General features: G+C 39.8%; 2 protein-coding genes across 4 annotated transcripts in view; both read right to left on the reverse strand.

Annotated features, from left to right (window-relative positions):
• Positions 1-15,386, reverse strand: part of GAB2 (GRB2 associated binding protein 2) — a 178,027-nt gene that overhangs the window by 131,028 nt on the left and 31,613 nt on the right. The gene's annotated exons all lie outside the window — the stretch shown is intronic.
• Positions 804-15,386, reverse strand: part of NARS2 (asparaginyl-tRNA synthetase 2, mitochondrial) — a 170,473-nt gene continuing 155,890 nt past the window's right edge. The window contains exon 14 of the mRNA XM_087433513.1: positions 804-10,450. Within this exon, the coding sequence (XP_087289639.1) occupies positions 10,345-10,450 (106 nt within the window). The 3' untranslated portion in view covers positions 804-10,344. The remainder of the gene's footprint in view (positions 10,451-15,386) is intronic.

Raw genomic sequence — 15,386 nt, forward strand, 5'->3', positions numbered from 1 at the left:
GCACACAAGTGTGTGCGCACACACACACACACACATACTCCTATATGCAAAGCAAGAAAACAAATGATAAACTGGGTTAGAAGTCATAAATATTGTGTTAAAATTTGCAATTGCTATTACAAAAGGCTAATCTCTTAAATAAAGAGCTCCTACAAATCAACTCCTACAAGACCAACAACCCTGTAGAAAATGAGCAAAGCATATGAACAGACTGTTCACAGATAAAGAAATAAAATTTATTTTTAAACATGTGAAAAGATGATCAATGCTTTCCTTTACAAAAGGAAAGCAAATTGAAACTACACCTAAATACTATTTTCCATCCATTAGATTGGCAAAAATCCAGAAATTTGATAACTATGTTGGCAAGACTGTGGGAAAATAGGCACACTCATACATCGCTGGTGGGAGTGTAGATAGTTACAAACCCCCTGGAGGGCAATGTGGCAAAATGACATATAATATATCAAAATCATAATAGTATATATCCTTTAACTAAGCAATTCCTATCTAGAAATTTATCCTAGAGACAAACTAATACACATGCACAATGACATATGTACATTTTGCAGACCTATTTAAAAGAGTAAGATTGAAAACAATGTAAATTGGCCATCAATAAAGACATTTAGTTATGGTTTCATCAATTAATAGAATACCACATGGCTGCTAAAAAAAAAAGGAGTGGGGAAGGAAATTCTTCATATATCAATATGGAAAGAGTATCAAGATATATTATCAAGTGAAAAAAGCTAAGTATAGAGAAAGCTGTGCTTTATGCTACCATTTGTAAGAAATGAACATTTAAAGATTTTATTTATTCATTTTTTTCCCCCCAAAGCCCCAGCAGATAGTTGTATGTCATAGGTTCACATCCTTCTAGTTGCTGTACGTGGGACTCGGCCTCGCGCTGGACGGAGAAGTGGTGCCTTGGGGCGCGCCCGGGATCTGAACCCGGGCCGCCAGCATCAGAGCGCGCGCACTTAACCGCTAAGCCACGGAGCCGGCCCGAAATGAACATTTAGAATATCTATATATTTGTATCTATATTTATAATCTGTATTGGAATATATATTATAGACACAGATATACTAGAGGATTGGAATTGAGCAGATGGGGGTAGAAGGCTAGAGGGAGACTCTTCACAGTATACTTTTCAAATATTTGATATTGAAACCATGTAAATGTATTGTCTATTACATTTAAAAATTTTAATAAGTATGCATAATAGAATATCTAGGATAACTTCTAACAAAGTAAACAGAGTATAACTTTCAAATTAGTAGAGGAGTAAAAACAAAATAAGAAAAAGGAAAACAAAATAATCCAAAGATAAGAACACATAGAAGGCATAACACTAGATGGTTGAAATAAATCTAAATATTTCCATAATCACAATAAATTTAAATCAATTAAACTCACCAGTTAAAAGACAAAGATTGTCTCATTGTATTAACCATAATAAACGTGAATTAACTAGACATCTCAGTTAAAAGACAAACACTGTCAGACTAAATAAAAACACAATCCAGTTACATACTGTCTTAAAAGAGACATCTAAAATATAAGAGCACAGGTAGGTTGAAAGTCAAAGGATGGAAAAAATTACACAAGGCATATATGCTACTCAAAAGAATGCTGCTGTAGCTATATGACTATCAAGCAGCAAGATATTAAGGCAAAAAGGGTCACTTCACAAAGACAGGAGGTTTAAAGGTCCAGGAACATATATAATTCTAAAATATGGCCTCGAAATATATAAAGCAAGAATTGCTATCACTGCAAGTAGAAACTGACAAGTCCATTATCATAATGGGAGATTTTAAACAACCTCTCAGGAACTGACACAAAAAGGGTGAGGCTCCTTTCGCCTCCTCAAATTAACCTGCTTTGGAACTGCTACGTCACCCTATCAGGAACAAGGTTTCTCAATTAATTTCTGAGGAAATAAATCGAGATGGAGAGACATGCTTCCTGTCCGGTTTTGGTGACCAACATTCAAACACAGAAATGGGAAGTTACACATTATCCGCAGAGCAACCATATAGCTAGACACTAACACTAATGGCTTTGTCAGCAATTCTATGTGCTTATGTTTCAATTTCTTAATCTTTAAACTCCTCAAGGGAAAATACTGCTCTTTTACACAAATTTTATCTATCCCAGCACCTGCCACATGCCTGGTATATAATAAGTGCTCAGTAAGTGTTTTTATGGAATCATCTATTACACATCCCTTTTAAAAATAACTTATTCGTTCCAATACTTATGAAGCACCTATTACATACCAGGCACTATGTTAAGTACTAGGAATACACAGATGAATGAAACGGTGTCTGTTCTCTAGTAGAAGAAAAACAGAAATATATATTTTTAAAAAGCTATAAACAGAAGTTTGAGTGGAGAGGTGGGTATAAGAGCCCAGAGAAAGTACCTGGAGAGCTAAGGGAAAGTTCTCAACCATTTACCATGTATTTATAAGTACCCACTGTATTCCAGAATCAGGTAGGTGTCAGAGAAGGGAGATTTGAGTTAAGTCTTACCAAGCAGATATGGGGGTGATCCCCTCCTCTGGCCATGCTGAGGAGGAGGATGTGCAGCTATGACAGACAACTATCTACTGGGGCTTTGGGGGAAAAATAAATAAATAAAATCTTTAAAAAAAAAAAAAAGATATGGGGGTGAGGGCAGGCAGAGAATATTCAGGGCCATGAGAAAGAAGAAGAATATGAAGTTCAGGAGAAAATATGATTTACTCTAAGTCAAACAGCTTGGGTAAAGAATAGAACCTACATTCCTAGTGTATTTTCCACATTGCTTCTTGTCTTGACACTCCTTCCCCCTAGGACCCTATTTAGTCCAATACAGACCCCTGTCTAGATTGATGGCTTTTGACCACAATCCAACAAGAAATTCTTTTAAAATTGCACCAAGATACCCATAAATTTAACTTAAAAGTTTCATGAGATACCCTTACTGGATACAATGCATGCTACTCTCTATTTCATTTTTAAAAATGCTTCTCACAACTCACTACCATTGACTTCACCACTCACTAGTAGCTCTCAACCCCATTTTTTAGAATGCTTACTGCTTGTGATGTTTTATAATGCGCTTCTCTCAACTGGAATTCTGCTTCTAGCTCCTCACTTGACAGCCCAGTAAAAGCCCCCTCCAAACATATTCCTGAGCAACTACTGTGTGTAGAGGAAACGCTGTGCCAGCCTCAAGTTTGCTGTATGTGGCTAAGTTCTCCGAAAAGCATAAATCAAGGATATTATCAAATTTTCCCGGGAAACTTTTCCCAATCTATACATATTTACTACATATCTACTGAATCTACTGAGATAGATACAGAGTGAGATTTGGATATGTGAATGCTGGGAAAACTTCCCAGGCGATAGTGACTTGATGATCTGAGGTCCCTTCCACTCTTACAAAACAAATATTTGTTTAGGAAAGGGGGTTTAGCAAAGGAGTAGACACAAACAAGAAAATTAAACCTCAGATAAGTAGAGGGACTTGCTAGTGGCCAAAAAGCCACTGGTAGGACAAGGATTAGAATCCAGCTTATTTCATTCCCACGCCATTTCAGAAAGTTCCCACTAGGAAAATGAAGTCTATCAATTTTCCTTCTCTTTTGCATTGACCTTTTCTTTATCAGAAATTCCCCAAGGGGCTTTGGCTTACTAAGCGCTAATTAGATTTCCTCCACCTGCTCTGGGATTTAGAGGGCAGTGCTAATGCAGTGCCCTCCTCAGCTAACAAAGCCACTGGCATTCCCGGTATGCAGGGGCTGGCCTCCAGTTCTTTAGTCAACAGCAATTAAAGGGCTCCTATCCAAAGCCCTAAGGAGGAAGATGGAGAAGGGAGGGAGGTGTATTCCTTGATCCAAAAAGTGAAGTACAGCCACTGATTGGGATTGATTGTGACTGAAGAGCTGGGTGGAAACGGGGAAAATTCTGGAAGGTAAGATTGGAATCTGGGTGAGGCAAGTAAACTAACGACTACTCATCATCCTTCTCACTCCCCTAAGGAATGCTATTGTCGTCCAGATTGAGGGGATAAAGCCTTGGATGGCAAAGAGCCCTCATCCAAAAATAAATTATCAAGAAACATTTCCCTTTCTCTTGTTTCAAGACACAGGTCCAAATTTCTCAGCCAAGAATGACAAGTCCTCCACAATTCTATCCCTCCCTATCTACGCATCATAATTTAGTGAATGTTCAGCCACTAAGTGGCAAAGTGCAGGCAGGATGTTCAGTCATTAACTGCCGTGTGACTCTACACCAGTCACAGCTTCTCTGGCTTTGATTTTCTCATTTGCAGCTCTCAGAGATGATTTCAAGATCAAATGAGACAATGAATACACCAATGTTTTATAAACTATAAAGTGATGTAAAAGCTTTAATACAATTCCTAACACAAACTCAATTAAATTCAAATATTTACTGAGTTCCTAGAACAGTGCTTATACAGAGTTGGTGCACAAATGTTATAACATAAATATTAGCTGTTAGATACACACACACAAAACCAACAGAATTCTTACCTATGTGGAAATCACAGACTAGTGTAGGAGATAAGGTCTCTAATAGAATATGAGTACTAAAATAGAGTATGTACAAAATGAGGAATGGGGAATAATTTATTTTGCTACTAAAGAATAGGGGTGAAGATTGTCAAAAACCTTCTATGGTCTTGGTGAACAGAATACAATTGGGGGTGAGGGTATGGAGAAAATATAGCTGTAGAAGAAACTCAAATGGGCCATGTCATGATGCTCTATCACAACATACTCGTTAACATCTCCCTGCCTTTATTCACAAAGTTCTTTCTCATGAGAAATTTAAAAATTCTACCAATCCTCCAAGGAATATTTAAGCATACGCTATTAAGTATTATTATTATTAAGGTATTATTAAGGATACAAAACATTACAAGGCAGGTCTCTGACTCCAATAAGTTTACCATCCAACAAGGAAGATAAGTCATAAATGAAAAATATAATGCTAACCATACACAATGCCTCAAGGGTAAAGAGGTACATTATCCCATTTCTGGAAAAGTTCCAAGTCGAAAAATTCGGTCTTATTTCCCCCATAAAGTTAGACCAAGAGTCACAAATTCATTTGTCCCATCAAACAATATTATTTAACCTACTATGTGCCAAACAACATTCTGGTCATTAGGAAAAAGCAATGAACAAAAAAGACAGAAATCCTGCTTTTAAAGGGCATATATTCTAGAGGTGTAAAGGGTCAAGCAGGTACATATATGTGTGATCCAATGGGTGGAGAGGGGCGAGAATACAGAGACTTGGAAAGCATATGACTTGGCTAAAGTGGGCAGATGCCACCCAGTTCCAGCTAATTGCTGCTAAGCAGAAATTTGGGCCCAGTGCTCCCAGACCTGGAAGCTGGAAATTTTATGTAAAAATCTCTCAGCTTTTAATAATCTACAACTAATTAAAACTGTTTAAAACTCTGCAGGCAAAGCAAACATTGTGGATGGAATTCAGACCGAAGAGGCCAGTTGATGACCTCTGTCTTAGAACATGTATCATGATTTTTGGTTTAGAGATACAGTCACGACATATAAGTGTTATAAACTACTGGGCTTGAGGAGGAAGAACCAGTTCTAGCTAGGTAAGTCTGCACAAGCATCAAGGAGGTGAAGGCATTTAGCCTGAACCTTTAGGTTTTGCCTCTTTCAGAAAATAGCCCATTATATTTTAGTTCTTACTTCTCTCATTATTTTTTCATTTCTCACAGCACTTACTAGCTACATTGATGTGTTGACTCCTGCTTAGGTACTTCCTTGCTAAGAATGGCAAGACCTCTTTCTTCAATCAGAAAGTCCATCAAGAGCAACACTATCACAGCAGCTGCCTTGCTGGTTTTTCTGGTCAATCAACAGATTAACACTGCTCGTTAATATGATTAATTCCCATCTGCCCTATAATAGGCTTACCATCTGGCAAGATATTCAGAAAAGTTCTGTCACCTCAAATGCTCAAAGCAGGGACTTTATGCATATTATTCTAGGCAAAAAAATTACCTTAAAAATATATGGGGAAAAAAAATAAACCCAGTCAGTCCTCCTTTAGTTCTCATTACTTCTTTCAAAGGCACTCTGACAATGTCTATCAAAATTTAAAGGCACATACTCTTTGACCCAGAAATTCTACTAGAAATTGATCCTATAGCTAAATCACATTTGCTCAGAAGTCACTGAAATACGGTACTGGGTGATTAAAAAGCAGCCAGCCCTGGTAGTCTAGTGGTTAAGATTCGGCGCTCTCACTGCCGTGGCCCAGGTTCATTTCCCGGTCAGGGAACCACACTACCCATCTGTCAGTTGTCATACTGTGGTGGCTGCATGTTGCTGTGATGCTGTAAGCTATGACAGTTTACCAACGGTATTTTAAATACCAGTGAGTTTCAGCAGAGCTTTCAGAGTATGACCGAGTAGGAAGAAGGATCGGGCCACCCACTTCCAAAAAAATTGGCTATGCAAACCATATGCATAGCAGCAGAGCATTGTTTGATCTAGCACTGGAAGGTGAGAGGATGGTGCAAAAAGATTGGGCGTGGTTCAGCTCTGTTGTACACAGGGTCACTAGGAGCTGGAATTGACTCGTGGCACTAACAAGATTAAAAAGCACACTACAATCTAAAATGTACACAAATTGCTACAGAGGTAGTCATGGTACAGCAAATACTTTAATAAAAACTGTAACAAAGCATACTAAGCAAGAATTTCACTAATTATTTGTACAAAGTAAGTAAGAGAAGAAAAGAAGAAAAAAAGTATAAGTTTTAATCTTCAACCTCAGACTCTGGAAAATCATCTTCAAAGTCAGGTAAATCATCCCTAGTGCCAGGAAAATTCATCATCTCTGCTGGTCTCCAGTTGACTGTCTTAATCACTAGCACTTGCTGCATTAGAAACTTAGTTATCCTGCCTTCAAAATAGGGTTCGGCTGCCCTTTAACTAGGTTGGTTTGCAATGTATATGAACTTAAAGATAAATCAGTGCCTCCACTACTTTTGAGCCATGACTTAGTGTGGCAAAATTTAAATCTAAAACGTAATGTAATAACCCAAAATGTACCTCTGATCAGCTGTGTAGCCGATGGCTTCTTTTGGTTACTAAAGCTCTGGGATGTGAAACTTGTATCTCTGCCATATTTTGTGTTTCCATTCTCCTCAGTTAGAGGAATCACATCAGGGCAGATCATCTTGCTGTTAAATACCTTTTGCTTTGGCCCAAAAACTTTCATCTGCAAAACAAGTGCATTCGACACAAGGTAACATCGGGGTAATATTTGGGAAAGGGGGGAACACGTCTTATATACCAGCAAATTCTGGAAATAACAAAACTATACTTATGCAATACTATACAGTTGTGAAAATCTGAGGTTTGTGAGAACTGTATGGAACATTATTTGCCTAATGGTTATTCTCAGAGGATGCAATTTGGGGTGAATTTTTGCTTCTTTGAATATTTCAGCATTTTTTGATTTATAATGAACACGTACTATTTTAACAAAAGTGATAATCATTCCTTTAAAAAAATAAAACAAATGCAGTTGATCTGTATGTGCTAATATGAAATTATCTCCATGGTTTATTTTATCTCATAGAGTTGTAGTGCATATTAATCATAAGGACTTAGAACAGTATCTGACACATAAGCATTCAAATATTACCTATTATTATACTATAAAGTGAAATATAACAAGATGCCAGACAGGGTAAACTGGGCAAGGGTATGGGGTGGGAATGACACTTACTTTTCATTGAATACTACCCTGTCCAGGTTCCCTAGAAAGCAAAGCCGAGTTCCGGGCAAAACTTACCTGCTTTTTATTAGGTGTTGAAATCTCAGGACAGAGAGAGGGGAAAAAGATTAGTGAGGCAGGCTAGGAAGGAAAGAAAGCAAATACAAGGCTGTGCATTAACAAACTTTACATGAAAACACAGCCAATGGCAAGATCATTCAGGATAGATTGTATAGAACTACTGTAGCTAAGAATAGTATATGTGAGGAATGGAGGAGAGGGGGAGGAGAAAGGCAGACAGCAAGCATTTTATCTGCTGGTTCCTTCCCTTCCCCAGCTTACAACTGCATTGGTCATAGGTGTTAACTGCTCCCACCTCCCCACATCCAGGCTGTGTTACCCAGCCCCCTGGATAGTCACTGGGAAAGAACAGACCCTACATTTGAGTCTGAAGTGGTAGGAGGAGTCAGAGCCTTCTTGGGACTGGTCAGACGGAGCTTAAGCCTCTGAGCTGCTGTGGCTCTCTGCACAGTGGGCACAACAGAGACTATACCAGAGCCCAGCCTTCACCCAGAGGGAGGCTGAGACAGCCAGCAGTTTTAGGAAATAAGGCAAAAGCAGCAGCAGCTGAGACTTGCCATTAAGCAAGCCAACTAGGGCCTGGGGGGCAGGTAGAACCAAGGGAATCTGGGTAGATTCCCAGACACATAAGCTTGTGTACAGAATGAATCTTTCACCATCATGTGTGTCTTATTTTTGAAAACATTAGAAAAACCTGTACTTAGTCTATACCCAGTGGCCTAAAGGAAAGGACAGGGACTTGGAGCCACACAGTTCGGAGTTTGAGAATCCCATGCGCCTAGTATGTGCTGGGAAACTACGGGTGGGTTGCTCATGCATATAATCAGGATATTACATGGTTATTGTGAAGATTAAATGAGCTCAGGTGGCTAAAAGATGTTAGGCTCTGACAGACATGGTTCTGCCTCTTACATAAAACAGGCTGATTCTTTTCCTTCCTTCATTCGATCCCTCCCTCCTCGCTGCTCCTCCAGGAGACCTGAGATCACACTAGAATTTCATTCTGCCCAGCATTATTTATGTTTATGCTCACTCGCTACACTGGGAGCTCCTTGAAGAGAGAGTTATTATTTGATTCTTTCATGTCCCCCTTTGGTGCCTAGCACAGCTATGCTCATATCTGGGGCCAAGCACATGTTTGCTGAACCAACCAGAACTCCAAACACCAGTTCCTAGGGGAGATAACTTTTCATAAGACTATTAGTAAAGTTACTTGAAGGACCCATCAGACTTCCTAAACAGTCTGACAGCTGTTCTGGCTAGAAAGATAGGAAAAAAAAAATCAAAGGCTTTGAAGCTAGACAGATCTGCATTCCCACCCCAGTTCCATCCCTTGCTACAAGGGTGACATTTGGGCAAGTGACACAAACTCTAAAACTTTAGTTGCCTTGAACATAAAATGGGGATCCTACTATATTTTTTAGGGCTATTGTAAGGACTGAAGTTAAATAATATAAACTATGACTGGCATGGTGTTAATCTTTGCTTCAGAGCACTCTTATCCCCCTACACTCTTACCCTGACCAAGGCTGCTCAGTCCCACAGCTCCTGTGATTTGAAAGGTCTCATTCTTTTCCTAATTCCTAAGGGTACTTTTCTGCAGGAGGGAGACCCTGTGAACCTATGTGAGGGAGTGGTTTATGCAGCCATATTAATGACACAGTTTCTTTCTACCAGCATAGAAGATTCTCTGACTCATTTGACTCGTTGTTTCCTTCTTTTCTGATAACTTACAACCAGAAAAAATAAATAGCCTATTTTAATTTCCAGAAAAAAGAAACTACTTTGAAACACTACTGGGATCTTCCAGAATACTGATTTCCTTCATGGTTAGTGTTGTTGTTAAAGACTATAAAGAGAGTAGAAATAGAGCAGATTCAGCAACAGTTCACTCTGTGTTTTGGAACTTTCGGTACTAGTTGATTTTTGGAGCACCCCTGTTATGTCTACATTCCAGGTAGCAGCAGAAAGGGAAAAAGGCATTCCCAGCTGATTAAAGATGAAAGTCACCAGCAGCAAAGATAGAAGGAGGCTAGATCCCTGACGACTCCATGGATCCATTATACCAATCCCAGATTCCAATCTCTGAACTTCCTTTATGTTAGAGAATAACCCTTGTATATTTAAGCCACTATAGCTAGGTTTCTGTTACTAGCAACCAAACACAACTCCTAACTTACTGAATGATAGTTCACAACTTGGCCAACATATACACAGGAAAATCACCAGTTATGGGTAATTTGGGTAACTCTTTGGCAAATGTCCTGAGTTGTACCAGAATGGTTTTTTTTTTTTTTTTTGCTGGTGGTAGGAGGATCAGAAAAGAAGAGATTTCTGGCATGAGAGAAATCTCATGGCTTTTTTTTCCTGTTCTTTTCATTTAACACACTTTAACTGAATGTCAGCTCTGTGCTAGGCTTTGTACAAAATACTTTCCTTTGTAGGTTTACCAAGTGCTTCACATTAGCCTCCCTCTTTCAGCTCTTACCCTGCTGCCTTTGCTGTAGACCTGCCAGGGAGACCCACCAGAGTTGCCGACAGACTAAGAGCTTCCAAGACCCCTGGAACAGATGTGGATTGTAGCTGCAACCAAAAAAGCAATAAATAAGAGAGATATCCAAATCTTAGCTGATGACATGGTAAAAAATAACAGTGTTTCAAATAAATTTGACCAGCCCTTAAGGTTCAACAGTGGATGCTTAAGGCTGTGTTATTCCCTAGACCCACTCTGCCTCTTGAAAACTTTTCTTTCAGGAAAAATCCTTAAAAAGAATATAAGAATTCCTCATTTATCAGTTACTTGCCTAAAGAGAAAAACTATTAGGGAAGGAAAGGGACAAAAAGCCAGCTAAAGTGGAGGGACATGATATGTGTAACCTGAATAAACCCCAGCAATCTAAGCGGGCAGAATGACATTTAACGACATCCCAGCAATCAAAGGTAAAAAAAAGAAAGAAAAAAAAAAACTAATTCCAATCTTTACATGCATTTCTCATTGCGAGAATTAAAGAGGAATCAAAATTATAACCCAGACATTTTATCTTCTCCTGACCAGTTCTCTCACACACTACAGTTTTTCAAGGGTCTCTCACTTGCCAATCTGCCCCAAGCCCAACCTTCACAAACTAGTTTTAAATTTGCACTCTCCTCTTTCCTCTTTATCTTTCAATTCTTCATTATGGAGAGTCAGTGTGTCTTCCTGATTTTTATATTTTCACTCCATTCTCCGCCCGTTAGAACAAAGTCGAGTCCTGGGAGAAGACCCAGAAGGCAAGACTCCGTCCACCTTAGAAGCCAGGGAGAAAGGAGCGGGAACAGTGAATAGTGATGTGAATAATTTCTCTCTGTAACATACACTATAAAAAGAGCTAGATCTAAGGCTCCCAGCTAGTTGTAATGACTCTCTCTAATCAAATAAGGGAGCCCAAGTCATAAAACAAAAAAGGTCAAAGGTTTTAAATATAGAGATAAAAATCCTTTAATATATTGAAGGGGTCCAAGACAAAGGAAACTTCCAAAAACATAAAAAAATATGTAAATAATACATGTAAATTGCTTTGAATAGTTCCTGGCATGGAACTCAATTAATGTAGCTATTATTATTATTATTATTATTGACCAGATCCTCTCCATCCCCAGCTCCTTTACTGTTATCTATACATACCTCTATAACAGAATTTACAACATCATGCAGTAGTTAATTTAGGGAGAGAAGCCGACTTAATAGGTCCCTGGAAGCAAGGTTATTTTAATGCTTCTTTGCTGCTCCACCTAACACAGTACCTGACACAGAGCTGGTGTCAACACATGCTTGTAGAAGGACTTGCTTCTGTTAAGTGAAGTATTCCAGTCCAGTTTACCTTCCATGAGACCCATTTTTGGCAAAGATTTGATAAATCAGAAGGTTTCACTGAACCAATATTGTATTATAACACACGATAAACAGAGCAACTTTAGTCACACATTCCAACAAGTGACTTAAAAAGTCAAGTTGATGCCAATTTAGTTTTGTAATCCAAAAATATCACTTCCTCAATAAAGATTTTCCATGCACTTGACTACCGTATCTCTCTAATCTCGTGACCTCCTCAACTCTCAAAGAAAAACAAAATTTTAAAGACCAAGGTCTACAATACAATCTTGTATTTAATCACAGGTTTGGCTTTTGTGGTGACATTTCTGAACTCATTTTAAAATTATGTCTGTGTAGGACCTTACTGTCCATGTCAACAAACACCCACTATAATGGAAAGACCGGGGGGTGGGGGAGACTTGAAGTCCTGGGTCCTGGTACCAGTTCTGCCACCAACTAGATATGTTAGTCAAGTCGTTATACTTCCCTAATCATCCATTTCTTAATGTATAAAATGGTGATTCATTCAAATATTTGCTGAATGCTTACTATGTGCTAAGATTACGCTGAATGCTAAAAATACAAAGATGAATAAGAATATCCCTATCTTCAACGTTTTGATATTCTATTGGAGTCGGAGAGAGATCATATGCAACTATAATACAAGGTGGCAAGTACTATACTGGGAGGATACACACAACTCTACAGAAGTATGAGAGTGAGCCCCATTATTCTCTCTGAGTGGGTGGGTAGACACATCAGGGAACTAAGAACTAAGCAAGAAAATGCTGGAGGTTTGTTAATTTTATGTATAAAACAAGGCAGAGGGATGGGGAGGGGAACAAATGCCAGAATGCAGTTGATACGCTGAATCTCAAATCAAGAACAGCATCAAGTCTATTTAAATATTGTTTTAATTGTAGCATGTAATGCAAATTCCATTTCACACACAGGCACATCTGTAACAAAGGGAAGACCACAAACTGCACCCTTTGCAAAATTCAGGTATTTGAATTAAACTACTTTTACAGAATAGTCTCATCCATCGTATGAGCTTTTTGAAATCAAAGGCTACAAGTATTCACTTTGATTTTTAAGTAGTCTGACTTCTGCCTTTTGAACCAGGTACAGTTTGAAAAATCCATGGCTCTGCTTCTGTATAAAATGTCTTTTTAGTCGCAGAGACATGGGGGAAGTTTTTGTTATAAAAAGTTTAACACGGAAAAAGCACTTAACTGTATAGCAGTTAATACACGGCAAATTACAAAGACAGATGCATAGAGACCAGCAATCACTAAATAGCTTAACTACATCTAGAGGTATAGTTCCCAGTGTGGCCACTGATGTAGAGGCAAAATCTTGAGATTCATCAACTACAAATGAGTTTCAGATCCAATCCTCGAATCAGGTACTAATCTGAATTGAGCTAGAGACAGGCAGAGGAAGGGCCCTAGAACTGGGCCACCCCAAACCTGTCAAGCTTACACAGTCAGCGAGAGCGATATATGTCCTTCCATTTCTTTCTTTGACTCAGTGATTGATGCGTCACAGTGCTCTTCAGGTTCTCTCTGGGGGCCTTGCAACCCCGGAATTTTGCCATGTTGTCCTAGCTCTTCACTGAGGAAACTGTATTCCATTTCCTTCAGCAGCTACATACACAGACTCTCCGCGGGACTCTCAACCCTGCCACACACGCTCAGACCCTCCCACTCCTATCACCCTTCTGCCAAATCACCTTCAGTACCTTGGAGGCAGTAACTGTGCACTCCAGACTCATCTGTTTCCCATAGTGTCACAGACCTGACAGGGGGAAGTTTATTTAAACTCGTGTGTTTAAAAGATCAGTACCTAGGTATGATAAGGGGACATATGGCAGAAATGTTAATCGTAGGTGTGTGAACAGGACCAGACAGGCAGGAAGACTGCTTCCCCCTTGGAACTGTGCTCCCTGGATCATGAGTAGTTTATTTCTGCCTTAGTTTATAGTAAGATGGGTTTGCCCCTTTGAGAGCTAAGTACATACATCCCAGATGTGAACCCAAGTAGCAAAATGAAGATTCCTTAAGCAAAAACTCTGCCTGTTTTGGCGTTAACCAGAAGAGTCCATTAATGATGAGTAACAGGTTCTAACAAAGAGAGCTAACACTGTGTACTTGACACTGTTCTAAGCGCTTTATATATTAACTCATTTAATCCTCACAACAAACCCCATCAGCTAGGTTCTATCATTAGCCTCACTTTATGGATGAAGAAATTGAGGCACAGAATATGCTGCCTAGTTAGTAAGTAGTGGGATTCAAATACAGGCCATTCATGGGCCGGCCCCGTGGCTTAGTGGTTAAGCGCTCGCACTCCGATGCTGGCGGCTAGGGTTAGGATCCCGGGCGCACACCGACACACCGCTTCTCCGGCCATGCTGAGGCCGCGTCCCACATACAGCAACTAGAAAGATGTGCAGGGCGGGCCCCGTGGCTTAGTGGTTAAGTGAGCGCGCTCCACTGCTGGCGACCCGGGTTCGGATCCCGGGCTCGCACCGACGCACCGCTTCTCCGGCCATGCTGAGGCCGCGTCCCACATACAGCAACTAGAAGGATGTGCAGCTATGACACACAACTATCTACTGGGGCTTTGGGGGGAAAAATAAATAAATAAAATCTTTAAAAAAAAAAAGAAGGATGTGCAACGATGACATACAACTATCTACTGGGGCTTTGGGGGAAAAAATAAATAAATAAATAAAATTATAAAACAAAAACAGGCCATTCAGCTCTTGCTACAACTTTTTCACTACTTTAAATAAAAGGCTGTGTTCAGAAATGTGTTCTCCAGTTTTAGGTCAACACATAAGCACTTCTGCTTATAAGACAGGGAACACATCCTTTGCCTGTTATGAGATGAGACAAGAATGTCCATACAGGTCTGGAAAAATCTAGGTTTCAAGTTCTAATCCAGGCTCATGACAGTGGAGAGACGGCAGGAGTGACTAGGGAGGGAAGGGGGAAAGGCACGTTGATCAGGTAAGTGTAGTTTACTGCATTCTGAGAAGCATGGTATGCTTGGGAGACAGGTGGACCCAACTTTAGCTCTGGCTCCATCACTTGTATGTTTTGTGATCCTGGGCTAGTTCCTTAGCCTGAGCTTGTTTCTGGCTAAAATGGCAATATTATCTACCTCACAGTACTTAGTGAAGATTAAATGAGATGTAATAGGCTAATACACACTACTTACTACACAGTAAGTGAACAATAAAATCTACACTCACTCTCCCCTCCACCTTCCTGTTTTCCCCTTCCCACTCCCACTAGAGAGAGAAGAAGAATGAATCTCTTTAGGAAGAAAAGCAATCTGAATAACTATGGACACTTGTTTTACTATTCAGCACCACATCCCTTTCCATTGGGGGAAATTGTTCTTCAAGCAAAGCAAACATGATTCTGGGAGGGGCTGCCACTCATACTCCTCCACACCTACCCAGGGAGAGACAGGTGGAGCCTGTGTGGCCGTGGTCTGACCTACCAAGTGCTCCAATCCCTTGGCCATAGTGATTATTCCAAGGGTAGAAGTATGACCCAAGCTGTAGGCATTCTTCCCCAACATTTTCCAATTTTGAGTTCCAGGAGTAGGGAACTTGCCTTTTGGGACACAGAGATGGAAGGATTGGCGGCT

Source organism: Ceratotherium simum, chromosome 7, assembly GCF_057802395.1.
Source record: "Ceratotherium simum simum isolate JZ-2026a chromosome 7, ASM5780239v1, whole genome shotgun sequence".
Classification (NCBI taxonomy): Eukaryota; Metazoa; Chordata; class Mammalia; order Perissodactyla; family Rhinocerotidae; genus Ceratotherium; species Ceratotherium simum.